Consider the following 27345-nt stretch of genomic DNA (forward strand, 5'->3'; position numbering starts at 1 on the left):
GCCGCCGTCGCTCCCCGGTGACCCGCACCGCCCTGGGCTGGGGAGCCGGCAGTAGAGGGAGCCGGGGCCGAGACAAGAGGGGCAGCGCCCGCCGCCGCTCCTGCCCGGAGGCCCTTGCCGTGACGAATCTGCCGCGGCCAAGCCGGGGGCCTCCGTGGGGTGCGGTAACGGCGCCGCGGGGCCGGGCCGGCGGGCAGCGCGCCGGGCGCGGGCTCCTCGGGGCAGGTCCCGGCCTGGAAGCGACCGCAGGCCGGTAAGGGCTGGGGGTCCGGTGCCGCCGGTGGGCTTGCTCAGTTGACCCTCAGCGCGCAGGGGCGTCCGGGCAGAGCCGGGCCGGGCCCGGCGGGGCCGTTTCACACGCCCGAGGGCAGTGGGGCGAGGGGGGCGTACACACGGGTACCGGCGGTTCGTGTCTATGCCACCCCGGGTCTGAACGCGGCCAGGTCGGCGGTGACTGGGACAGTTCCCCAGCCCGGGAAGCGGCTGCTGTGGTGCACCAGTCACCTACCCGTCACGGGAAGTAAATTCCTGTCAGCGCCTGGCAGGGCTGGAGAGTTGTCTGCTCCGCAGTCAGCCCGCCGGCTTCGGCCCCTTGTGGTTTTAAAAGCAGATAGAAAGAAAGAAAAATATTTGTGTCATAACCTGAATGGTAACAGAGTCTGAAAGGCTGACCAGCACAAGCCATCCTGAGTCTCCTTCCCGTTTGGTTTATGCAGGCGAAGGCAACCCCAGAGGCCTCCCTGGCCCTCAGCCATGGCTGTACCCATTGCGGTTCTTGACTGTGACCTCCTGCTCTATGGCCGCGGACACAGGACTCTGGATCGCTTCAAGCTGGAGGATGTCACGGATGAGTATCTAGTATCCACGTACGGCTTTCCCCGACAGTTCATTTACTACCTGGTGGATCTCCTGGGAGCCAGTCTCTCTCACCCTACCCAGCGGTCCAGGGCCATCAGTCCAGAGACACAGATACTTGCTGCATTGGGTTTCTATACCTCCGGCTCCTTCCAGACTCGCATGGGGGATGCTATCGGCATTAGTCAAGCCTCCATGAGCCGCTGCGTTGCCAATGTAACTGAGGCATTGGTGGAAAGAGCCTCACAGTTTATTCACTTTCCTGAGGATGAAGCTGCTGTACAGAGCCTGAAGGATGACTTTTATGGGCTGGCAGGCATGCCGGGAGTGCTGGGGGTGGTTGACTGCACCCACGTGGCAATCAAGGCGCCAAATGCTGAGGACCTGTCCTATGTGAACCGCAAGGGTCTCCATTCCCTTAACTGCCTGATGGTGTGTGATGCCAGAGGAGTCCTCCTGAGTGCAGAAACGCACTGGCCAGGCAGCCTGCCTGACTGCACGGTGTTACAGCAGGCAGCCCTCACAAGCCAATTTGAAACTGAGCTACATAAAGATGGCTGGCTACTTGGTAAGTCGATTTTTCATCCTTGTTTTCTAGTGGAAATTCTGTTATATGTTGGCTCTTTGAGTCTAGAGCCTCTGGGCACAAGTTATATTTACTTCTGATTGCTTTCCTGCAAATTCCTTGAGATTTGTGATTCAGTTTGTACAATCTTTCTTTTAGAATTCTAGAAGAGTAATGTCCAATCTGTGTTTTATACAGTCTGATTGTTGTATATATTAGTTTACATTCATTCTGTTAAGATCTTGTCAGCATCCTACACCTTTCTAGGCCAAATTATGCAGTTTTTAATTCTATGTATGGCCCTAGTCTAGCTGTCTTTCACTGTATTATATAGTAAATGAATTATCTTAAAATTCTTCTGTGTTCTTCCAGGATTTCCTTGTGTAAACCAGAATGTTTTTATTTTGTTCTTTTGTCACATTTGTAAACCTGTGTTACTGTTGTTCTTTCGTATTTTTTCATACCTTCTGCTTTAGCCAGGGCAATAAATTGTTCTGTATCTGTAGTACAGAAAACTAAGGTTCAAGAGCTGAAAGCTGTGGTTAACTGTAGGTAGGTAACTTGTCCTCTTCCTTTTTGCTGCTAACAGGTGACAGCTCCTTCTTTCTCCGAACATGGCTAATGACCCCTCTGCACATCCCTGAGACACCTGCAGAATATCGTTACAACATGGCGCATTCTGCCACTCATAACGTCATTGAGCGGACGTTCAGAACCATTCGGTCACGTTTCCGCTGCCTGGATGGATCCAAAGGAACCCTGCAGTACTCTCCGGAGAAATCCAGCCACATCATTCTGGCCTGCTGTGTGCTCCACAACATCTCCCTGGAACATGGGCTGGATGTATGGTCTTCCCCAGCCACAGGACACATGGAACAACCAGAAGAAGAGTACGAGCAAATGGAATCAATGGACTCAGAAGCCTGTCGTATTCGTCAGGAGCTTTTACTTACTCATTTTAGCTAATGTTGTGACAGAGAGAAGGCTTCTAACTGTTCCTCTGGGAAGATATACAGAGGAGTTATGCCCCTTCCTCTTCTTCAAGTTTTTAAAGACTATACAGATGTGAAACAAGGAGAAATTTTACTCTCTTCATTTCAGACGGTATTCTGAACTTTTCTCTCTATCTCTCCAGAGACGCAATTTAGTTGCTGAATTTTTACTGTTGTGATGCTTATAGGTTCCCCTTTAATCTGATTTAGACAACAATCGCTAATACAAGATCAGTGGAGAAATGTGGGAAATTGTCTTTGATAGTTATGAAAAATCTGTAAGCCTTGCACTGTTTTAGAAAGCAACAATCTTATGTCACTTTATAACCCAAAACACTTGTGTTTGATTTTTAAACAATATTCACATAAATTAAACTTCCATGTGAGCTCATGTCTGCCTTGATTTCATGAGCAGCACATCAAACATTTATCTTTTCATTTGCAGATATAAATTCTTTCTGAATACCATTTTGCAGTTTAGCACACCTCACAAAACCCAGTGATTGTGTTCTGAGAGGGGTCTGGCTTTTTGCTGGATGAGACACACTAGTGCTTGCAAGTGGAAGGGCTGAACATTTCTTCTTTCCCAAAATAGACTGGAGAAGATGTTAAGCTGTGGTTGACTGTCAATTAATGAACAGGTATCAGGAAATGGGCTAGTGAGTTCTCACCAGGCATGTCTGCCACAACAGTAACTGTCATTAACAGTCTTGTTGGCTGCTGTGAAAGAAATGCAAAAGACTGGCTGGGTGACAAAAATCAAACTGATTGCAAAAGTTCTTCATTTAGGTCAGGGCTGAGGTACCGGGAGGCTGCTCTACCACCACTGGCAATCAACCTCTTCAGTGGAAAAAGGCTGCTAATGCACACCGCTGTTGCTGGCACAGGACTGGGAAGTTTCCTGGCAATATTCTCTTTTCAAAAGGTGCAGGTGTTTCCAGGGATCTCATGATAGCAGTCTGAAAAAACGTTGTTTCTTACACTTAATTGTTTACTGGGCAGTAAATGAAACAAAAGTGGCAAGGAATGCAGAATGCAGCACAAAGGTAGCTGGTTAAAGTTGCAGTATAGCCATCTGGCGCAGCAGATCTGTCTGTTCTTGTAGAGGAAATGAGCCGGGATCATGCCCCAGGTTTGAAGAATAAGAAAATATGGGACACATTCCTAGCGTAGGATGGAGATACAGAATTAGGTATAGTTCTGTCAGGTTTTCAATTCAGTAAGAATGTACTATCTTATAGAAAACCAAGCATGCTTTATGATGTATAATATAAGCAGCATGTTTTTCGAAGCCTTGATGAGAACTGTAAAATATTACATACAACAATCTGAGTCTATTTTCTTTACACATCTTCCCATGAAGTATCACATAAGAACTGCTGTTGCTTACTGTGGCAAATCCCCTGTTTCTTTTACCTTGGAAGAAGCAGAGAGGCTTGTTTTCTAAAAAACAAACATCTGAGTTGCTGCTATATATGGTGCCCTATGGCTCATAATCATATGCTAAAAATACTGATCTTTAGACCTAAACACTAGCAGACACTGAATGAGCTGTGTGAGTGACACTAAGGTCGAGTGAGACTTGGACACGTGTAGGTACAAACGTGTAGGTACAAACACTGTCACGTAATAACGAGTTGGACTTTCTCAACTTATGCTATGAATAGATCTTCTCAGCCTGTGCCGAGGCCAGAGTGAACTCAAAGTGGGGGCTTTTCCAGGAACACATTTGCTATGGGGTTTTGTCTTCCTTCAGCCACTGTCACCTTTGGCAGAGTTCATGTTCAAAACTGATCTTGCTGCTTATCAGTTTAGGCAATAAGTGCATCAGGCCTCAGGAGACAAAACTAATCTACTCAAAACTACTGTTCTTCCTTGAGTCAGATGTTTGTACCCTCCAGTTCACTTGGGAAATGGAATGTCAGCCTCTAGAGATGAGTTTGCCCCATGTACTCCTAAGTAACTTATTTCAAAAAGATTCATCTGGACTTGTCTCTTTCCCCTCGAGTTTAGACAATATTTAAATGTGTCAGCTTGAGATCCATGGGTTTTTTGCTTTCCTGCTCTTCTGTACGTTCACCTTATCTCACCAGCTGCATTCTGGATTACTTACAAATTTGTGCATTGTCAGAGCTTTGAAAAGTAAAGTCTACCCTGACCATATAATGTCTGATAAATCTCAGTCCTGTGTTGGGGGATGACAGTAACTGACTCTCCAAGGTATTGCAGTTTTCACTCCTTGACTAAATTAATTGTAAAACCCCATTCCAGTCCTTTTCAGTTTTCCTTTAGAATACCTCCTTGAAGACTGTTCAGCTATGCTGCAGGCTGCCTGTGCTCCCGCTGATCCTGTGTGTTACAGCAAACCTGAAGCCCTAAATTTCACCTGTCCGGGTCTTTTGACTTGATTTCCCCTTGGTGGCTTACTGGTGCAATGTGCCCTGGCTTCCTTAGATTTCCCTTCCAGCAACCAATCCCCCAAGACTCCCGCTTCTCCAGCACAGGTGAGGCAGTGGGATCCAGCTGCCAGTGCTGCTGCCTCCCCGGGTGTCTCACTGCAGGCTGCCCCTCTTCCACAGCTGCTATATGTGCATTTCATGTCTTCACCATCCATGACGTTGGGGATCAATATGTAATAGATACTAACACTCTGCTATTTTAGGGAAATAATCTTTTCGGTTACTTCTCATCTGATACCCCCTTATCTTTCTGCTGTCTAAATGTCTTTCACTGTGATACCGTTTATCTTTTCTTGCCTGTTTTAAATGACATTTTTCCACTCTGTGTCAATAATGAGGCGGGAAAAAAAAAAAGATACACGAGACGTGGAGAACGTGCTGCATGGTGAGATTTAAGAAAAATAAGTTTACATGAAAGAGGGAGAGGGTGCAGCCGGAGAGCGCCCGCGGTGCGAGGCCCAGCCGCAGCCCGGTGCAGCCCCAGGCGGTTCCGCGAGGGCAGGCCGGCCCTGCAGCTGTTCCGTACAGCGGTAAACCCCCGGACTGCCGCAGGGCAGCAGCCGTGACGGCAGCTACACCTCCCTCCCTCCGGGCTCGGCTCGGCTCGGCTCGCCTGCCCTCTGTTGCCCCCGCGCGGCGCCGCACAGCGGTTGAAGATCTCGTCGCTCGGCTGGCGCGGCCTGGCGGCGTTCTAGCTTCGGCTGCTCGGGCCTTGGTACCGCTCTCGGCGCCGCTCTTTGGGCCTGGCTCGGCGCTCGGCTGGCTCGCCTGGCCGGAGCTCGGAGCGGCGGCGACCGAGCACTGGGGGCCGCTTCTTCCGGGCCCGGCCCCGGCCCTGGCCCTGGCCCCGGCCCCGGCCCCGCCACCGCTCAGCCCGCCCGGCTCCCGCCCTTCCGTACCAGGTAGGCTCTGGGCCTACGCGCTCCGCCCGGCTCCAGGACAGGGCCGCGCCGGCGCCGCCGCTTCCCAGGCGGGCGGGTGCGGCCGTCCTCGCGGCGGCGCCCCGGAAGGTGGTGGGCACCTGCCTGTGCGGGGCCGCCGGGCCCCTGCGGCCGGAGGGGAGCGCGACCAGGGAGGGGGCCGGGCCTCGCTGCCGGAGCCTTTGTTCGGGAGCTCCGGGACCGCGGCCTGCGACGGGGGGAACGGGAAGGCCACCGCGGCGGCAACGGGCTCCGCTCCCCGCGCTGCCCCGGGCCGGCCGCAGCCGGCGGAGGGCGAAACCGGCGGCGCTTGGCTTGCGCTGGCCTGTCCGGAGGAGCCGGGCGGGAGGGGAGGCCTCCGAGGGGAGCGGCTCCCGAGTCCTGGGCAGCTGTCCCGGCCCCGCCTGAGCGCCCTAAAAACCGGAGTTTGGCTCTGCACTTGGGCGCCGTGAGGTGCTCCCGCGGAACCGGCCGCGGCTTTCGCGCACACACCCTAGGGTACGGTCAGGGGCTGCTGCTTCAAAATAGTAAATATTTTGTTGTTGTTGTTTTCCGGTCTTAGCCAAATAAAATGTGAAGTAAGTGCTGTTTTTCACCGTGTGTTGCAGAACACTTCCTTGTGTGAGTAGCATTTTGCATAAAGTATGTTCACGTGTGCCTCTAGTACGGTGTCTCTTACTTACCTCTTTTCTTTTGGGGGAGAATACCCAGTTAATTCACTAGATATAGGAACGGTTTTGTTTTCACCAATTTTCATTCTCTTCCAGACAACACGTAAATTTCTGTAGTGTTCATTGATGTTTTTGAGATTATTTCTGATCGTGTCAGTGCTATGCTTTCCGCTGCCTTTGGAAAGCAATTCTTGCAACACGATTCCTGCACTGAAACAGCATTTTGTCTTCAAGAGATGCTTTAGATGGTTATGCATTATTTTTCCCAATAAACACTTTTACAGTGTCATTCTGTTGTAAGAGACAAATTCAATAATAGCTATTGTTTAGGTGCGAGATAGTCTTCGGGCAGATCAGCTGTGTGAACGTTGAATCTGTACAAAAATATCTTCAGGAAGAGCACTCAGTGATGCTCCATTTTCTCCTCTATATGAAATGTCCTTAGATCTTTATATAAAAACTCAGTGTGTTTTTCTATATTTGTCCTTGTTTACTGCTCCACCCAGTTTGGTGTCCTCTGTAAATGTCATCTGGCTTCTTTGCCTTTGCCACTCCCATCCTCTTTCAAATTGCTAATGGGAATGTTAAAATGGGACCTAAGAATGACCTGCTGGTGGTGTACGCTTAGTGCCAACCCATTACCGACCTGTTTAATTTTGTTGTGGGTCATTTTTCAGAATGTGGGATGGGGTTAAATCCAGGGAAATTTGAATGCCTTATGGGTGATGTAGGGAACAGTACCTGAAATTCTATGCTAAATTTAAAATCCTTGTTTGTATTCTGAAAGGCCACTGTAATACAATTTCTAGCATTCAGAACTTTTCGGTGCAGCTTGCTTACTAGTTCTGTAGTCCACAATTGGTGTTGCTCTAGATAAATATATTTTTTTAAACTGGTCCATTTGTGTTTTGACAGTAACAAATAAGTATCTTGTACTTATCTGTTGATTTATGGCAGCATGGTTGTTAATAACTATGGCAGTCTGTTAGCGTGTATATTTTTTCTAATAATTGGAATGAATATATTTGAATCCAAGTATCTGGACTTGCCTTTTCAGATTTAGTTGCTGGGGAGTTTACAGAGAATGTTTACTTTGCTGACAGCTTCTGAGTTTTCTTTCTTTTGCCCTTTTCTGAGTCATAACTGACCCTCTGGATTCTTGTTTGGTTGTTTCCTACTTTTCCATTTTCTGCGCAGCACTTTCAATTTTTACGCAGCTGTAACAACCAGTTATAAAGACAACACGCAATGATACTGTCTGCTAGTATTCCGTTTGCCGTAAATTAAGGATTCAAATACTTTTTTTTTTATGTCATAATTTGTATGAAACTTCTGGAAAATAACTTCAGTGTGATTAGCAAGCTAACTGAATTTAAGGTTCTTACAAAGTTATTTTTGATGTTGGTACTCATTAGTACTATTAATACAGATAGTATTAAGGTACTTTTTTGATTTATTTTTTTTCCTGTTGAGTTTGTATTATTAAAGACCTGATAAGGGTGTAATGCATGTTAATATTACCTTGTGTGTTCTTCTGTTAGTAGTTCTGTACTAACCTAGCAAGGAGGGTGGTAGAATCAAGATATTGATGACATGAGGACAAAATAATTGTGGTTTTCAAAAGCGAATAATGAGGTGATGTGCAGTGGAAGAGGATTAATGTTAGAAATATCAGACTGGGAAGTTTTTAAAATGGTATAGTGGTCATTTGATGAAGTATCCACTGACTGGGTTGCTTAAAACAAGAGGAGACCTACTTATCTGCCTCTTGGGATTTAATGTCGGTTGCTAAGAACTCTGACTAGGATTGTCATCTCGTAACTGTTTATTGTCTCCGGTTTTTGTAAACTGTTGTCTGAAGGCACGGAGGACAATGAGGTGCCAGGCCTGAGTGTGGAGATAGTCGCCTGAACCTGTGTGCTCGCACGGCTCCGCTTCGAATGTTCTCAGTGAGGTCTCTTGGGCTGTCCTGGCAGAGCGATTCCTGCTGCCTTCTTCCTGGTATGTGCCACTAACTCTCCACCTTGAGCAGCATAGAGGAGTCTTTGACCCATGTTTTATACACTTTCCTCCCCCCCTTTATGTATTTGTCATTGTCTCAGGCCAAGGCAGAGAAAGGTGTCAAGAATTGGCTGTGTTTCTTTGTTGAAAGTCTAAATCTTTGTCTCCCATCGCTTCTTTACTTCTGATACATGTGTGTGTGAAGGCTTAAGCTTCTGTGTGGATCATCTTTGCTTTTTGACTCGTTACCTTATTTCATTATTTCCATGGAAATTATATGAGCAGAGTTTGTAAAGCTGTGTTCTCACTTCCAGTTGCTTTTTCTTTATTACTTGGATAAAGGTGCACATGACTTAATCTCAGCCTTGAATGCATGAAATACTTTGTCTTCATCTTGCAGATACCCGATGCAGCTTCTGTCACTCCGTAATGTTGGCGCTCCCCATTTCTCTTGTGTGTGTGATGTCACTAGGGGGCACTTGGCTGTGACTCTTGAACTTGAGGAACCTTGGTGTGATTTTTTTTTTTAATGCAAAAATTTGAAATTTCAATTGAAAATTCCTTTACTTTCCTATCTGAGAGGTTTACTTTCCCTCTTAAGAGGTTAATCTGAAGTCTGTTTTGCTCTGTTTCTCTCTCTTGCTTTATTTCTTTTCTCTTTGTACCTCATTCCCTACTGTGTACAGTACTTAGCAGAAGATACCGTGGGCTGAGTATGGAATTGGGAAACCAAGTCTTAATCTTCTGGATCTCGGTTCTGCTCTTGGATTTATCTTGCAGCTTTATGAAATTATGTTTTTTCTCTTCGTGTTTTCTGAATTTGAACTAATATATATCTTCTCAAGAATTCATTAAGTTTATGTGGAAATGGTAATAATAGTCATGAAAGTGTGTCATATTCTGGTTGGTAAATGAAACTGTCAGGCTCCCAGACACAGCTGATCACTTATTTTTATTTTTATTGCTTCCCTTCTTACATTTACCATTCATTTTCTGACCTTTAGCAGTTGATATCTGCAAGTTTCTCTTCCACTTCCTCATCATTTTGCTGTAAATAACTAGCAATTTAATGTACTACTTTTGACTAAAAAATTATTTTAAGAGTATTGTAGCTCATTTAATCCAGACCAGGAAGACAAATTAAGATTCTAATGGCAATCAGCTCCTTGTTACAATCGTATAGGGTCTTGAAATGACAATATACCATCAATGTCTTAGTAATGTAATTGAATTTCCTGAGCTGTTTGTAGTTTCAATTTAAAACATAGCACTGATTTTTTTTTTTTTTTTTTTTTTTAAATCATGAAGCACTAATACAAATTATTTTTCTTTTGGAATGCCATTCTGATTTATGTGGAAGCACTTAGAGCTGTGGATACAATTTAGAGCAGTGTTATCTAGTGCACCTTCAAAATGCGTGCTTTGAGATTATTTTCCAGATCTCTCTATGGTGTTAATCAAGGGAAAACTTGGACTTACTACTTTGGACAATATCTTAAAAACTTTGAAGACTAAAAACAGGGCCATATCATGGAAGTGCCTTCATGGTATTAGTTTTGGATTCTGTTGCATGGTTGCATCATAAACACACTTTCCTCCTAAGACACCTTTACTGTTGTAGTGGGTTTTGTTTTGTTTTTTAGCAGGCACATAGGTGAATACTGGTTCTGTGCTCTAATGTCAGGAGTCTACATGATTCTAGTGTCTTAAATTAAGCTGCTTTGGTGTTTGGTGTGTGTTTGTTTGTTTGTTTTTTGTTGTTGTTTTTTAAAGCCTAATCAAGGATGCAAAAGTACAAACAGAGCCAAAGTAGTTTAGCTTTGTTTTGATTGTGATTAATCATCCTTGAGATAATTGTTTGTTATGCCTCTGTGACCTATTCATGCTTGTGGGTTGCCCTTGTTTAAGGATTCCAGTGCAATGAAACTTTATTTCCAATTTAACTTTATTTCCAGTTTTCTGTTCAGTTAGATAGTGTGGCAAGATAACTTGAAATTGTCTCTGAAAAAAGTTTTCTGGGTTTGTTTGTTTGTTTTCAACCCAAGAAGAGCTAGAACCTCTTAGAATGGTCATAAAGCTCGTGTGGAAGTACCACAAATGGAGCTAAGGGAAGACGAATCGTATTGTTAGAGGAAAATTTAAATATGTAGCTGATCAGGTCAGAAATTCACGTAGCCCTGTCACAATGCTGAGTGTAGTCCTGTTCCTCCAAAACTTGTCAGAAATTTTGATCTGTGGAACTATTCTGGATATGAGTCATGTCACCATTTTTTGCCAGTTTTGTTGTTGTTATGACATTGTTCAAATTCCAGTGCTACATAGTTCGATTAGTTACCAAACTAGGACTCTTTGACTTGTCCTGTTTGTTTAGCTGAGTTGATGCAGTGCAAAAGAGGGAAAACCAGCTCTTTTGTTTTGGTTTTGCTTTTTTTCTTAAAATTATTTTGCTCAGTCTTTCAAGAGGAAATATTGAAAGGGTTGAAGGGAATGATGTGGTGCTTGGTAAGAATTGAATCAGTATTTTTAATAAAAGCTGCTAGTAGAATTCAGGTCCTGTTCTATCTGGGATAGTGTTTCTGGGGCTTCTTACATGGTATTGTTTCGTGCAATTTAGGAAGTTGGCAAAGTTATCCCCATATTGCAGAGGGGGAACACTTGGACTGTTAGCAAGGAAATGAGCTAGAAAGTCACCGAGGCTGTGTTATGGCTCACATATATTACAAGTGGTGTTTTAGGCATTGGGTTGGTTATTGGAGATCTCCTGTCCTTGGGTCCCAGAAGGAGGTTTTATTGCTTTGTCAACGAGGCTCCTGTGGAGAAAGGAAGGGCTCTGTAGTCAGGCAGGTGGGGTGATCTTTGACTGTCTTCAGCATGCACAGTGTTTTTTCCTTTGCTCTTTCAGGCCTCTTAAAAATGCAGGGATCTTGACAAAACAATTTGTCTCAAATCTGAACTGTGTAAAATACGAAGGGAAACTGGTTGTAGAAAGTAATTTGAGGAAATCCTATGTCTTGTGACTGCAGCCTATATGAGGATAACTGGCAGTGAAGATAAAGCATTTGACTGTACCACTGTGTACACTGTTTTCATCCCTGTCTGACCATCTTCTGATAGTTCTTGGAGACCCACCCACATGTACAATACTGGGATTGCGAAGTTATTACTAATATTTATTAAATACAATAAAAAATACTCTTGAACTCTAATCTGTCTGATGCTCAAAGCCTGAGATGCTGCTTCTGTTTAATTTGGAAGAAATGAAATGGCATGCTTTGTTGTTAGTGCTGGATACTATGCCTGAGAATGGACATTTTGAAAATAGAAGTTACTGGCTTACAGGATAAGTAGAGCCATGGCCAGAGTTTGTAATATTTAACAGTACTAATAATCTGATTCTCTTCTTTTTTTATAGATAAGTTTGCTTGTGTTTTCATGTCAGTGACATGCCTCATTGGTCACAACAGTTTTGTTTTTCATTTTGTTGTTTTTGTTTTGTTTTCCCAATCTGTGTTCTTTTAATACAAAGTATATAGTTTGCACTACCCATAACCATGTGGGTCATACTGTTTTACAGTCAATGCATTCTGGAAGTTTTAAAGCTTGACAAAGTTACTTTGAGACAGAAACTACCAGCACATTCTCTTCTCCTCTCTGGTCTTTTTCAGGGAAGTTTATATGTGCATTCTCTCTGTGGATCCCAGACTGTAAAGGCAGAGGCAGCTTTAATGTTTCACTTAATTAATGTTGCATCTTTCTTCATCAGTCACTTGAGACCTCTTTGGACAGTAAAATTGTCTGAAATTATTCGGACATTTGTATTTTTTTGATAGAACTCCTGTTATAAATAGCAATTACTGATTGCGGATTTTTTTAAAAAATTTCATTTTTAAACACTGTTTTTTACACTGTTTCTGTATGCACACATCAGGAAAGGCTTTTAATGTTGGGCTCAGCACACAGCCAAGAAGTCCTTAGAAGTGTTAATAGATTTTTTTAGACTGGGAGCTGAAGGCCACATGAAGTAACTTTTTTCTCTAATGCAGAATTAAGTAACATGAAGTAGTGCTCTGATACTCTTTGTATCAAAGCCAGCTGTGCTTCCAGAATGGTGGTACTGGAATCTTCACAAAAGTAATAATGGCAAAGATGGGCGTGAGGGGAAGGAGGGAGAGAACACGAGAGGGGGACATGTTAAGAGATGGGACCATCATCTCTGTAAAGTGCTGAAGTTTCTCATTGGAATGATAAACCACTGTGTAATGCATAAAATATCTTGACATCCTTTCTATATGGCAATTTGAATATGCTGCTTTTTATTCCTCTTCTCTCCCTGCCTTTTTGTCAGTGATTTCATGGGATCCTGTACCACTCTGAAGTATTACCAATTCACTGCTTCACTTTGGTTTTCTAGAGGTTCACCTCTGATGCTGGGAATTCTTAAGGCTTCTTCGAGGACAGCTGGCGCAGAGCAAATAAGAAGGCTTGGGTTTGGGCTGTGTAATGCTCTTCCAAAATTGTAAACAGTCCAGCATGCTGTCCTGAAATGCCCTGAAGGGAGAAAACTGTTAAGGAAACAAGGCTGCCAATTGTAGAAAAATTTCTGACTCTCCACTTTCAGAATTTCTGTGGTGCCCTGGACCACATTCAGAGCATCACCTATTCTCGTTGTTGGACTCCACTTTTGGTTATCCTGTTTAAAAACAAAACAAAAAACCCCAACAACAACAAGAAAACAGGAAAAATACCAATCCCAGAGCAGTTCCTTGTTTCTGTGGTCAGCTCTTTGTCAGTTGTGATAGCATGGGTATTTGTAATAGAAGCTGCTACTGAATCAGCCCACCACTTGCCTGGACAGATTTGATTCAGTGAGCTGCAAGTTTTCTTTATGCCGAGGCCCGAGAAGTATTTTCAAACCCAATACATTTCATGAAAATTTTGTTAGTCAGGTGGCTACTGAGTAGCTATAAAAATGGTTGGTACTTCCATGGTTTGTCTGCTAATAGTATTTAATAACATGCTGTCATTATTTGGCTTCTTGTATTTGAGCAAATTGTTTGGAATTGGTGGGTATATTTACTAGTTTAGAGAAGGAACTGGCTCCTTAAAAAACAAAACAAAAAACCAACCAACCACAAAGCAAACATCAAACCCCAAACCAACCCACCACCAAAGATCCAAAACCAGCAAACCAAAACTGAATAGGCGATCCGATAGTAAGGTTAAAGGCTTCCTGCTAAAGTGAGCAAAGGTAATACTGTATCTGCACTGCATCTGTTTCTCCATTTGAAGGCTCTAATTTTCTTTGCCAGCCTGAAGCGTTGCTGAATGTGTCACCACCTTGTGGAGAGCGGCTACTGTATGCAGGCTAATTCAGATGAAAGAGTAAACTTTCTCCTGATGAGGCATGAATAAAGCTTGGCCCTCACAGGGATCCAGGGTAACAGTGCAGTGCCAGCCCCTCTCAAGAAGGATGCATTCAGTGTTTTCTGAAGAGCTTGCAGCTTTTAAAAATGTTGAGCAGGTACTGTGTAGGCAGTCACTGAAGCCTTGAGTTTCTTGTTTTCTTTTCAAATGGGATAGAGAGGTGAGTCAGAAGAAGCTGAAAAAAAAAAAAAGAGGGTCAGTCCCTGAGGGAAAAATATCAAATGCGTAGGAGGCTCACATAGGAAGTGTTTGTTACATCCTGATGAGTTCAAGAAGTGAGTACACATGTGCAAAAATTCAGATAAGTTATTTGAAGGTAGGTACTCGATTTTATATGGTGAAGATGACTTGCTCTTTCAGTAAGGTGAATACAAGATGTTCACTAACTGCAGTTGTAGGTGTTATCTGTTTCTTTATTTTACAATATGTAAACTTGCTGGTGGCATAAATAAACATAAAGATGTTTGTTAAACCTCTTGATTTCTTTGTTGCTATTGTTCTTCAAGGAACATTAGTCCTTCTGATGAAACTGAAATGTTCCCAAGTTGTCAGAGCTTGTTTTTTCTCATGAGTAATTGGGTTATCCTGCTTGTAAATTATCAGGATGTCTTAAGTTATTTAGGTTTTTGTCCTTTACAGCTATCAAAAGGCTATTCCAAAGCTTAGTGTTTGAGATCTCTTCAAACTTCCAGCTTATTCCAGCTGCAAGTCTGGTCTTCCATTTGTGTCCAGTTTATGTATTTCGTCTGAGGCTGCTGTAGTCTTTACTCCTTAAATGCACTCATACAGAATATTCAGCTACTGTGTTCTTAATTTTACTAGACAAAACTAGACTTATAGTTTCCTCCTGTAAAACTGGCTTTTTATTGCCTGTATTGTTCTGAGCTGTCCTTCCCCTCCATACTGCTCACCATCTGAATCCAGTCATGTCTGAACATGGGTAACTGGTGCTGTTTGCAGAATCCAGGAGAGGATTTATTAACGTTTAGTGAAAAAAGATTTTTGATTTAGTGATTCCTGTATTATATAATGCTTTTGGCTGTATTTATATCAGTTATCCTTGTTCTAGTATTTTTGAGCCTGGGCGCGCTTAATCCGTACAGTTGCTTTTAAGAGTCTGCTTGCAGGATGACATCTTTAGGTTTTGTATTGCTTTCCAGTAAGGCTTTTATTTTGTCAAATAATTCCTACCTAGTGTTTGGCTGTCTTCAACAGATTCTCGAAAGAAGGCTTGTTTTACACTACAGAGTTTCTCTAAGATAGATGATCCCCATGCTGTTCATGTTAAGCATGAGGGAATTTCCAGCTAGCTTGAATTTCTTTGTGGTGAATTTCTTTCCTAGGAAGATGGATGCCTTTACTTGTTCATCACTTCAGTACCCTTTATTATATTTTTACAAATGAAAACTGGTCTGCTTTATTAGAATGCATTTTCCTGGCTTATCTCTCCAGACAGCCCCTCCCTGCAAGCAGCAGCTGTCTTAAATCATCTGCTCAGGAGGTTTTTTTTAGGGAGAGTGGGAGGAAAGAAAGGTTTGCTAATAACTCTTCTGAGTTCTTCTATTTCGCAATTCATCTCTTCTTGTGTACGTGAACCTTTTTTTCCTGTATTTTTTGCTTGTTTAAGTTGCAACTTCCTTCTCTATTGAATATTGATGGTTTTGTTCAGTGTAACATGAACCGAGGAGTATTTATTTTCAGATCTTAATGTTCTAAAGAGATGACAGAGTAGTATGTGCGCTGTGCTGGGATCAAAAGGTAATAGCATTGCAGCAGCAGTTCTTGTTTTATGTATTAGAAAATTTTTGTTTCTGGAGAGCTTTGATGTCAAATTCCAATGTATGAAACCATTCAAAAGCTGTGTAATGTGGTTGCTGTTAGGGTTGCCATATTTAATTTTTTCCAAGAGTGTTTATTTTTTTTTCTAGAAAACAGGTATTAATGCTTTCCTTAGCAGCTCAAAATGTACTAAAAGCATTAATCTTTACCGTTGTGCATTACTTGAATGAACTGTTGTTCTAGACCATTGTAAATGGAAAGACGATGTGCAGACAGACAAAATGAATCATCTTGATGGAGTTGGCCCACTGCAGTGTATAAGGTTTTGGTCCAATACGCGGTTTTGTACGTTGTTAGCTATCATGATGGAGTTGGAAATAATTTGGGCTTAAGGTCTATCAAATGTCTGACTTTTGCAGTGCTAATAATTACTATTACAAAAATTTTAACAGTTCCTTGGAGACTCCTTTGTTGTATTGTCAGTTTTTTAACACAGTTCCTCTAGGTATCAGTCAGCCTTCCTAGATAGGACCTAAATCTTGAAGGTGTAAAGACTGTCTTTTCATAAGTCTTTTTCGTTATTATATAAAGCAAGAAATGGAGTGAAGGGAAGGGAAAGAGTTTCAAGGCCAATTTTGTATTCTCTTTAGGTGTGGTATGCCTAGGGCATGTGTACAAGGAAAGGGCTGGATGCTTTCAAAAACCTTTCAAAGTAATCTTTGGCTACAGAAATGTAAAAATGTGGCTGCGGGAGAGGATAGGTTTGTGTTTTGTTTTGTGTGTGTTTGTTTGTTTGTTTGTTTGTTTTATTTTTTTCCCTTTTAAATCTAGTGTTTCAGGATTTAAGGCTCTCACTATATCCAGGTGATCAAAGTAAAAGCTGCCTTCCTTCTCTTTCTCTTCTCTTTGTAGGTTTCCATGAAGATAAACAATTGAAATGTGGGCAGCTTATTTGTAGCTTGGTGGTGGTTGTCATCTGGAAACTCCTGCCGCCTCCTCCCAGTAGTTGGTGTCACGTTGGCTGCTGAGAGCCATGAAGGTTGTACCAGAGAAGAATGCTGTCCGCATCCTGTGGGGTAGGGAACGGGGTACCCAAGCCTTGGGTGCTCAGCGTCTCCTGCAGGAGTTGGTGGAGGATAAAACTCGATGGATGAAGTGGGAGGGCAAGGTAAGGTTGTGGGATAGAGGTGCATAGCTTGATCTGGAGTGGGGGGAGGCAGGGATTTGAAATAAATTGGTTCGTGATTGTATGTTTGATGTGCTTTCTGGCTCTGTTCAGTTCCTGCAGTGATGTGACACTAGATATGTTTCTGCAGTGGGTTCCCCTTGTTGTCTGTGTGGTTTACAGTTGAAGTATGATCATATGACACTTGCAACACTTCCTGCTTTGTTGGCTTTTTCAGAAAGTTGAGTTACCAGACAGTCCACGCTCCACCTTCTTGCTGGCGTTTAGTCCAGACAGGTAATTAACTCCTAGTTTGTTCCCTGTTTCAGCAGTCTCCTTACACTTACAAAAGTGATGGAGGCTTGTGCCCATTGAGTTGTCCAGTCCTGAACAGCTGAGTGAAACTTCTGGTTCCTGATGTGCGTGGATGGAAAGTACACACCTTCCTAATCTCACAGCTTCAAGCATAGTTGGTGTTTGATTTCTGAGGTACCCAAGCGATGCACAGTTCTAAGGAAAAAGGATCTGTGCAGCCACTGTGGGATTTTGTAAGAAACTTGAGAGAGTAAAAGGTGTTTAGCCCAACATGCCAAGTGATGTGGCTTACCCACTGGGATATCTAGGACTAAAGAACAGAGCAGAATGATGTGCGTATTGGAAGCAGAAATGGAGGTGGGATCTCTCTTAGTGTCACTTGATTTGACAGTGGTTGAGGTGGTGTGGAGAACTGGGAATATTTATTTGCCCCAAACTGTCACTCAGGAGCTCCTCCTGAGCTGCATGTTTACTCTGACTTTCAAGGTCAAATTTGTGCTTGTGGATCAGATGAGCTCATGTTTGCATGGGCCCTGAAATCTGGCCACAGGAAGCTTTGTGACCGTTGGTGAAACAGGAGCCTCTTACCCTTTGAGTGTGAGGCTCTGTGTGGGAGAGCTGCTGGGTTAGGTGTGAACAGACCCTGTTGAGATGACACTAACCACAGTCTGATTTTGCCATACTCTTATCTTGCTAATGTTTGTCCTGCCTTCTGCCTTCCTAGGACCCTGATGGCTTCTACACATGTGAATCACAACATCTACATCACAGAGGTGAAAACGGGCAAGTGTGTTCATTCCTTGGTTGGACATCGCCGCACTCCCTGGTGTGTCACTTTCCATCCCACCATCCCGGGCCTCATTGCTTCAGGATGCCTAGATGGGGAGGTTAGAATTTGGGATTTACATGTAAGTCCTTCCTGAAACATATGTGCCTTTGGTATTTGGTGGGTGGTGACTTTTTTTTGGTCTGAGTTCTTTCCGAATGTTGCCTGATTAACGAAAGTTGTTTGGAAGCTTTGCTGGGAGCTGTCTCTAAAAGCATAGAACAGATAATAGCTATCCTCTCCTGTCCAGAGAGGAGGGGACGGATTCTTTGTTCAGTCCTGCTAGGTAGGTCATGTTCCTTAGCCTTGCCTGTTTATTTTATAAGAGCAATACAGATAATGCTGGAGAACTTGTGCAAGGTGTCTGTTTAGCTTATGTGAAAGATGTGCCATTTTTCATTCCAATGAGCACATCTGAACTCTTCATTAGAGGAGCTGCTGCTCTGCCGGTTCTACCTAGTCTGGTCATTGGCACAGAGACAAGATATATACGTTTACCTGGTCACTTTGGAATGCAATATTTTACAGGCTGCTTGGGACACACCTACAAAAATACATTTGTGGTCATTGTTGCAGGTAGTGTTATGTTCTAGACATGACGCATGACCTTGTATGAGTTAGCAGTTCTTGCCAAGAAAGCATGTCGCTTCCATGCTCTAGGCTGAGCCCTGGAGAGATGACACATGCATGGAAACCTCATGATCTTAAACTGTGTGATAAACTGTGATTCTTTATTCCTCACCCAGGGTGGAAGTGAGAGCTGGTTCACAGATAGCAACAATGCCATTGCATCTCTTGCTTTTCATCCTACGGCTCAGCTCCTGCTGATTGCAACTGCCAATGAGATACATTTCTGGGACTGGAGTCGCCGGGAGCCTTTTGCAGTGGTGAAAACAGCCAGTGAAATGGAGCGGGTCAGGTGAGTTCTTGCTTCTGGGGGAAGAGAATATTTGTATGTGAAAAGTGATCAGATTTGAGGAATGTGGGGGATTCCTCTGGGATGCTGCACCCTCTGTGCTGAGGCTGTGGAAAGAAGCATTGGTTGCAGCTTCTTGACTCAGCTGGTAGAAAAACAGTTGTGTGCACAGAAAAAGAAAAAAGATAAACAATTGGAGATAATAAATTAGCTTGGTTGTTCATGTTTGTAATCTGACGTGCCAAATAAATGCACAGGATCTACTTCATGTTCCTTTGTACGCTTAGTAGTTAAACTTGTCAGCTGTAAGGGTGAGAGAACCCAGAAGGTGTTGGAAGAGAATGCTGAGCTATTACTTTGGTGCAGTTGTAGAGGAAACTGCGTTGCTGGAAACCTGATGCCTTCTTTGAACAGTTTAAACAGACAATGATGTAACATTCAAAGGAAGTTCATATCTCCCTTTGTACCAAATTCCAATTTGTTATATGTATGTCCATATCCCTTAAAATTTCCTAGCTATTTCAACTGATACAGCAGTGCTTGCTTTCAGCTTTTAGCTTCTATATAGTGTTGCCGCAGACTATAAAATAGCTGCGGTCTTTAGCTAGATGAGTATATCTCTTAATGTCTAAACTTTTTGATGTCCTTCAGAAGAAGATGATGTCAATGTAATAATGTTCTCATTGTGAGCATTTCACGTAGGAGTTTTTTCCCTGCTGTGCCCAGCTTCTTGTGTCAGTGTGAAATGTGAACTCATGATTGACACTCTGGCTCTGCTTTTGTTTTAGGCTGGTACGGTTTGATCCCTTGGGACACTACTTGCTCACAGCAATTGTTAACCCTTCTAACCAGCAGGTAAGAGGAATGTCAGAATCTGGAACACTGGAATAGGGTGCCCAGGGAGGTTGTGGAGTCTCCTACTCTGGAGGCATTCAAGACCTGCCTGGACGCCTTCCTGTGTAACCTCATCTAGGTGTTCCTGCTCCGGCAGGGGGATTGGACTAGATGATCTTTCGAGGTCCCTTCCAATCCCTAACATTCTGTGATTCTGTGATTGACTGACTAATTACAAGATGCTCTACATACATTAACCCTAGGGTGTTCCTAAGCAGCCTGTGCTTTTCTGAAATCCTGGAGTCCTTCTAAGCCGAGTTCTCTCGCTTTAAGTGGTCACATGAATGTTCTTGTGTTATGTGCAGGGCTATTCAGGAGCTCTCCACAGTATGTTTATTTTGCCCTCACTGTCTCATTAGTGGTGGGGCAGATGTCCCAATGGCCCTGCTCTTTCAGTTCTTTTGTGACGTTCTGCAGGATTTAAACCTACACGAGGTATTAACAATGTTCCCCACAGCTGCTGACCCTCAGATGCTGATGCTTCTGTTGGTATGAACACTCTATTGTCAGAGCTCACTGGGCTGTAGGAAGAAGTTGACTGGATCCATAAAATGAACTTCGAAATAAAGAGTCAGCTGATTTCCTGCAAGTCAAGGCCTCTAGGAAGGGAGTTATTGCATCCTTTAATCTGTCGGGCTTTCTGCTGTTTATGTGGAGGTATAGGATTTTGCTGTGAGATGGCTGAACTTTGATTGCTTCCTCCTGCAGAGTGACGAGGAAGTGGAGATCTCCGTGGACAGCACAGAGATGCCGCATTATCGCCAGCGCGCTATCCTTCCATCTCAGCCTGTGAGGCGCACACCCCTCCTCCACAACTTCCTGCACATGTTGTCCTCCCGCTCCTCTGGCATACAGGTGGGAGAGCAAAACAGTGTTCAAGACTCTGCTACCCCATCCCCTCCACCGCCTCCACCACCACCTCCTCCGCCTCCAGCCAGTGAGAACACAAGGGCATCTGTCTATAACAGGCTCCGGGAGCGAGTCAGCTACCCCACAGCAGAGTGCTGCCAGCACCTGGGGATGTTGTGCCTTTGCAGCCGATGCTCTAGTGCAAGACTTCCTTCTTCTCTCTTCCCTCACCAGGAAAACGCACCCTCCACGTCTTCTGGGGCCACTGGCACTTCCTTCTCCTCTGTGCAGACAGAGCCTTATCAACCCCCAGAGCAGGCATCCGTAGCACAGGAGGAGCAGGGGATACTTAACAGGCCCTCTGCTTTCAGCACAGTTCAGAGCAGCACTGCTGGCAACACCCTGCGCAACCTTAGCCTGGGCCCCACGCGGCGGTCCCTCAGCGGGCCCTTGGCAGGCCACCAGTCCCGGTACCAACAGTCTGCGAGAGAGATGGCTTCGGGCTTAGGCGGGTCTGACTGGTCCAGGACAGTGCTGAACATGAGCTCTCGCTCAGAGCTGGAAGCCATGCCTCCCCCTAGGACCAGTGCCTCCTCCGTGAGCTTGCTGTCCGTGCTGAGGCAGCAGGAGGGAGGCTCCCAGGCATCAGTTTATACCTCTGCGACAGAAGGGAGGGGCTTTCTGGCCCCCGGGGCTGAGGCGGACAGTGGTGGTAGCGCTGGTCCGAGCAATCCGGCCAGCATCCGTAATGAGCTCCAGTGTGATTTGAGGCGATTCTTCCTGGAATATGACCGGCTTCAGGAGTTAGATCAGGGGATTGGTGGGGAGCCCAGCCAGTCGCAACAGGCTCAAGAAATGCTCAACAACAACATTGAGCCTGATCGACCGGGTCCCTCCCATCAACAGACTCCACACAGCAGTGAAAACAATTCCAATTTGTCCCGGGGTCACCTGAACCGCTGTCGCGCTTGTCATAACCTGCTGACCTTTAACAATGACACGCTGCGCTGGGAAAGAAGCACGCCTAGCTACACACCAGGGCAGGTCCAAAGCACGTTTGAGGGTGTACCTCCAAATACCAGCCAGGTGCAGCCTGCAGAGAGAACCGAGGGCAGAGCTCCTGCCTCTAGCAGGCTGCAGCTGGGCAGCTCTTCCACCCCGCAGGAGGAGAGGACCGTGGGAGTGGTCTTTAACCAGGAGACGGGGCATTGGGAAAGAGTTTACAGCCAGTCGGCTTCAAGCAGACCTGGGAATGTATCACAGGAGGCCTTAAACCAGGAAATGCCTGAGGAAAGCTCAGAGGAGGATTCACTCAGGAGGTAAGATATACGCTTGACCTTCCTCCTCTATTTTTTTCCTTAAACCTTTCCCATCTAGTCTGAGTTTTTGAGTATTTTCAGAGTTAAAAACCTTTTATTGTGTGCTCTTTATGGAGATAAAAATAGAGATGTTGCACTGATGTCTATTTTAGCTGCCATTGTTGTGCTGCAGGTAGGTTTTGAGGGTGTCTGAAGGTTGTAAGGACAACCACCAGAGCTCTCAATGGGAAAGGAGGATGGTAGGCAAAAGGACAGGCTCTGGCAGCAGATCTCTCAGGTGAGCTGTGCTCCTGGTGTTTCCCAGACACTGCAGAAGGGTGAGAACGCAGGATGTGCTACACGGTTCTTTGTGGCCCCATGCCACGTACATGCTGCATGTGGAGAATCTGCCCAGAGTAGGCATGGAAAACTGAACACAAGTAGTGAGAATTGCTTTCCTGAGTGTTGCGTCTTGTTTAGGTTGTGGTTAAGTTGAAAGGGTTAACAGTCATTTCCTTGATGTTGCCATACAGGGCAAAAAAGGTCCAAGTTCTTTGTTGGTGGTTTGGGCATATACCTTAGTTGTGAGTGTTTGACCAAACCCATTGCCTTTGATAAAGAGGCAGGTTTTGAAAGCGGCTCCCATTGACTCAAATCTAGGGTGAGCTGGTTGGTGGCATATTAGTCACTGAAAATTTTAGGCGCCGCTGTATTATTTTTTTAACAATGTGATTCTTTTTTAGGAAGTTTTGTTTTTTTGTTTTTTTGGCTTTTTTTTAAATAAACTTCAGATATGTTACAGGGAACAGAATGAGCCAAATCAAACTTGCACCAGGAAGGACCTGTGCTTTGTGTTAAAGTATCTCCACTCCACGATTCCACTACTTTGGTACTTGGGATAGGGTTTCCCTACTGGGCTTCAGTTTGCATCCTCTCTGTCAAGTGGTTTGTACACTTGTCAGAGGAAAGGTCTAGTCCTGCTGTTTCTTCAAAATGAATGCTCTGTGCTTTAGGAAAGCAGCATTTCCAGGTTGGATGCAGATGTAACTGACTGAGAAGGTTTTGCATGCAGGAGTGCCTGAGGAAAGGGAATTCTTTCCTTCTTCCTGCAGATAAGCTGATTATACTCAGGCTGGAACAGTGGCTGCCTTTCTTGTTGCTGTAGTTGCATAGCAAGTAAGTGGTTGATGATCATGAAATTATTCATCTGCTTCTAAATCCTTGCCCCAGTTTTTTTTTATAGCCTGCCATAATGAGAATCTCAAGCTGATTACATGGTAACTGCTTCTTTCTTGGGCCTGGACTTACCTGCCATTAATTTAAATCAGATATCCTCTAGTCTCCTATTAAAGGGTAGAGAGGTGAGAAGGAGCTGACAAATTTAGCTTTAAAACGACACTTGAGTAAGTCTTGAATTAACTTGCTTTTGAAATACCTGTACAGGCTCATGTAATCTCCACTGTGTAGCTCGTTCACTGGACTAAGTCACTGTAATGTCAGATATAATGGGGGCAAATAATGTTTTTATTTATCAAGGCTGTTGGCATGTATTTGGACATGATCTTTTCTGCGGGAGTTCTATAATTTTAAAATAGAATCATAAAATAGTTTGGGTTGGAAGGGACATCAAAGTCCAACCCCCCTGTAATAAGCAGGGAGATCTTCAACTGGATGAGGTTGCTCAGAGCTCCATCCAGCCTGGCCTGGAGTATCTCCAGGGATGGGGCATCTACCACCTCTCCGGCCAACCTGTTCCAGTCTCACTATCTTCATAATAATACATTTTCTTTCTTATATCTAGTCTGAATCTACTGTTTTTTAGTTTAAAACCATTACTCCTTGTCCTATTGTAACAGGCCCTAGTAAAAGTCTGTCCCCATATTTCTTACAGATCCCTTTTAAGTACTGAAAGGAAAAAATGACCCAAGGTGTGTAACTTAGTCCACCCTGGCATGCAGGAGCTGGATGAGTTGCTACCAAACAGCTAGAGTCCTGTGACTGAATCTCTGGGTTACTTGGCTTGTCATTCATGGTGGTTGTGCTGCCTGCTCGGTGGCTGTAGGATCTGTGCAGGGCTAGTTGCCCACCTGGTCACCTGTGCAAACAGGTGCTTTTTGTTGGAACATTAGAGCATGCAGTTCGATGCGTGAGCCTAATCCCGGATGAACTCCATGAATTCCCACAAGGTGAAACCTTTAGTGAAACTCTTTTGGCAGAGATAGCTGAGAAGCTTGTAGGGCTTCTTTTGTTTTCTGTCTCCTGCTTCTGTTATCAGACCTTTCTTAAGAACATGCATGGCAGCGGCTTCTGCTTCCCTTCTAACTGAAGTTAAGATACGTGTAGAGTTGTGAGACAAGGAAGCTGGAGGTAGTAAGCAGTCTCACTTGCTCATGGCAATTTGCTTGAAGTAAAACTTCATCTCCTTTCCTGTTAAACATGTTGGGTGGACTTGTGGGCAGCTCTGTGAAATCTTTCCCCCTAAAACGAACCCTGCATATGGGATAGCTATATCCTGCAGGTGTAATTTTTTGCCCTTCTCAAATTACTTGTTATATTTTTTTCCCTTATAAAGCAATAACAAGTCAGCAAGCACCCACTTACCTGATTTTTGCGTAGAATGAGCATTCTCAGATTCAGCATTCTTGTCTCTCAGACCTAGGGTGCACTCCCTCAATGGCAAGTGCTGGAACCATTCCCACACAGCATAGTCCAAAACATCTGTTGACCTTTGCAGCTGCAGCAGTGTGCAAAGATGGTGACTAAGGTTTCATGAGATGTCAGCTGTGTAATGCTGAAAGTGCTTGGGAAATACAGGAGGGAAGGTAAACCTTCGAGCCTGGGGGTACAAGTGGTAACTGCATAAACACTTTTAATTCATGTACCTATGGACCTCAGGTTAGTTCTTAGCATTGGGGGATGTCTGTGTATTTGCTTCTAACTTGTTTTATATTTGGTTTTTCCTTGTTCGTCCATTAGGTGTCCTCATTGGGCAATTGAGCTCTATATACCAAGGCCAGCTGAAAAAAAAAGATTAAAAATTGGACCTGGAAACTCTAATTCCTTGTCTATGGGCAGGATCCATTCCTTGGCCTGTCTTGCCTGACTGAGAAGTAGCTTGCTGGAAAGACATTGCCATAGAGGGTCAATTCAGTTAACAAGTAGTTTAATGAAAGCTGTTATTTGAATTCTGTTGATGCAGCTCTGTCAACTGGGTAGGGAGAGAATTCTGCTCTTTCTACTGGTGCTGGGCTAATTGTCTTGGGCTAATCATGAAGGCATTAATAAGCATGTAATGAAGCTATTCCTGACTATCAGCTCTGGCACCTCTATTAGGAGGAACGTGTCACCGAGAGCCTCAGCAGTACAGCAGTCCTGTCACATTCAGCTTAGCCTGAAAGTAGTGTGAGTGTTGAGCTGTGTGCTTCTTGGAGCTACGTCAGTGAGGTATGAAATTGGGGAAGGTTTATGGTCTACCTTAAGCAGAAGTTGGTGAGAATGAGCTTCAACTTTTCTGAGGTTTTCCACACTGATTTCAATAATTCAAATGTAGGGTTTTCCCCTGTGGTTCTGTCCTTGCGTCACTTCTAACATCAAAGTGGAAAGAGCTTCAGAAATCCCTGAAGTTGTCATGTGAGATGTGCTGCATAAAACTGGTGATAGAAGCTGTTGGCAAGATCTGGATGGAGGAAAGATAATTGAGCAACAGATGATAGCTAGTTTAATTCTTCTATAACTTTCTGTTAATTAAAAAATGAGTTGAGGGAGCATTGTGTTAATACTGTAATCGTGGTGAGGGAAAAGATTCTCTAAGTACTTTAAGCCATTGTTGCCGTGGGGGCCAATTCAGGTTGATAATGAAGAGCTGAACAGGGAATGAAAGATGATTCTTCCAGTCAACTGCTTGTTTGAGAGGAACAAGAAAAATAGAGTCCTAGCAGTGGTCTCCACTGAAATACATTTCAGCTCATCAGTTAGTGACTGGTACAGTGCAAAGTTGTTCAATAAAACTGATCCAGATCTTCAAATGCTACCTCTTTGGCTATTTTCGTATGACGGAAGTGATATCTACAGCACAAATGTATTATGTCACAAAAAAAGAAAATCCTCGGTATTTAAATCTAGTGTTGTTTCTCGGTTCTGGCATGGCATTGCAGGCCAGAGTCTTTCTAGAATGGCTGCAGGGAGCAAGTAGTGCCATGTGTGTCCCTGTTGACATATTTCAAGCCTTAACCTGTGGAACCTCTAGAAAGGGGAAAAAGAAAAATACACAAAGGTAAACTTGTCACCTATGCATTCAAGATTTAGCTGCTTGAAATGTACTAAGGGGGCAATTCTGGTATTGTTTTCCTGTATATTTCGACTAGAGATTTGAATGAATTACTGCAAATGAAAGATGAGCCCTGTCCTATTGCCAGGCAGGTTTGCATGAAACAAATCTTTCATGAGGAAATGCTTATTATCCTTATTCTTCCATTAAGAAGCTTTGTCTGGTAATTATGTTAAACTTCTCTAACCACTCCAGTGCACTCATTTCTCAGAGGTCAAATTCTGTAGGCTGTAATATAATTAACTTCTGTGTGTATGTCTTATGAACACATAACACTTTTTCTTTGCTTCACCTGTTTAGTTTGGCAGACAAGATAGACTTGAAGTTATCTGAAAATCTCAGAAGTCTTTTGAACTGTCCGAGTGATAGTTTTGCCATGCACATAGGTAGGAAGGAGTACATAAGGTGGAGGAATTTGTATTATCTGAGGACAATTGTATAAACTCCTTTATTTTGTTTGTGAGTGTATAACAGTGCAGAGTCCCTAGTGCCGTGCAAATAATTGACTTGCTGAGGTCACACAGCTGACCAAAGGCATTGTGTTTTGATGTGTTTTAGTCTGTTGGATGCAGTGTGCACAAGCAACACATGCAGACCAGCTTCCCTGGAACCATGTTACTGGGTCCAGGGTCAAATTTCTGTTTTTCATTCTGCCAGCTTCTGTCTGAGGATTGAGGTTGCTCCTACCTGCATTCTTGCTACACGATGTGAACCCAGCCTTTTTTCCTGAGCTAAGATTGTGTGACGCTTTCCAGTCTAGGATTTCTCTCTAGGTGAGATGAGGAAACTATGGGATCATGAATGTGAGCTTGGTTGTCTTGCCTTTCCCTTAGAAAGGTACAAACACTCTCCCTGGTGCTTTGCCTGTTAGCCAGATGCAGACTTCTGTGCCCAGCTCTTGTCAGCCATGTGAAGGCCTGAAGCCACACCAGGTGCAGTAGGGTGGAAGCAATGCTACTATTCTCACTTGCCTGGGCAGTACAGTGACTCCAGCTTGTATCGCGTCTCTCTTCAGCCTTGATGGTCTTTCTGGCAGCATGTAGCTCTCTATACATACAGCACATGTGGAAAGAAATGCCTAGTCTACTC

The 27345-nt window shown here is 44.0% G+C and overlaps 2 protein-coding genes across 7 annotated transcripts in view; both read left to right on the forward strand.

The window, feature by feature from the left end:
• The first annotated feature begins 12 nt into the window (after positions 1-12).
• Positions 13-2803, forward strand: HARBI1 (harbinger transposase derived 1). The gene is made up of 3 exons (XM_065838496.2): positions 13-253; positions 717-1423; positions 2010-2803. The coding sequence occupies exons 2-3, from the start codon at positions 754-756 to the stop codon at positions 2384-2386; spliced, it is 1047 nt and encodes a 348-aa protein (XP_065694568.1). The 5' UTR covers positions 13-253; positions 717-753; the 3' UTR covers positions 2387-2803.
• A 2770-nt stretch (positions 2804-5573) lies between these two features.
• AMBRA1 (autophagy and beclin 1 regulator 1) overlaps positions 5574-27345 on the forward strand; it is a 133222-nt gene continuing 111450 nt past the window's right edge. Inside the window, exons 1-8 of one of the 6 annotated variants that reach the window (XM_065838475.2) lie at positions 5574-5773; positions 8324-8463; positions 16579-16834; positions 17070-17128; positions 17871-18054; positions 18719-18891; positions 19677-19743; positions 20491-21950. In XM_065838475.2, coding sequence (XP_065694547.1) covers positions 16700-16834; positions 17070-17128; positions 17871-18054; positions 18719-18891; positions 19677-19743; positions 20491-21950 — 2078 coding nt within the window. In that variant the 5' untranslated portion in view covers positions 5574-5773; positions 8324-8463; positions 16579-16699. Of the gene's footprint in view, positions 5774-6161; positions 6290-8323; positions 8464-16578; positions 16835-17069; positions 17129-17870; positions 18055-18718; positions 18892-19676; positions 19744-20490; positions 21951-27345 lie in introns of those variants that run through there. The other 5 variants (XM_071809150.1, XM_071809148.1, XM_065838474.2 and 2 more) reach the window with 5 other exon arrangements.

This window comes from Patagioenas fasciata, chromosome 5 (assembly GCF_037038585.1).
Source record: "Patagioenas fasciata isolate bPatFas1 chromosome 5, bPatFas1.hap1, whole genome shotgun sequence".
Classification (NCBI taxonomy): domain Eukaryota; kingdom Metazoa; phylum Chordata; class Aves; order Columbiformes; family Columbidae; genus Patagioenas; species Patagioenas fasciata.

Bases quoted from the DNA above. Each gene is read 5' to 3' on its own strand.
- HARBI1 (XM_065838496.2), top strand. From the start codon at position 754: ATGGCTGTACCCATTGCGGTTCTTGACTGTGACCTCCTGCTCTATGGC. The intron at 1,424-2,009 runs GTAAGTCGATTT...TGCTGCTAACAG, and splicing joins TAAAGATGGCTGGCTACTTG to GTGACAGCTCCTTCTTTCTC.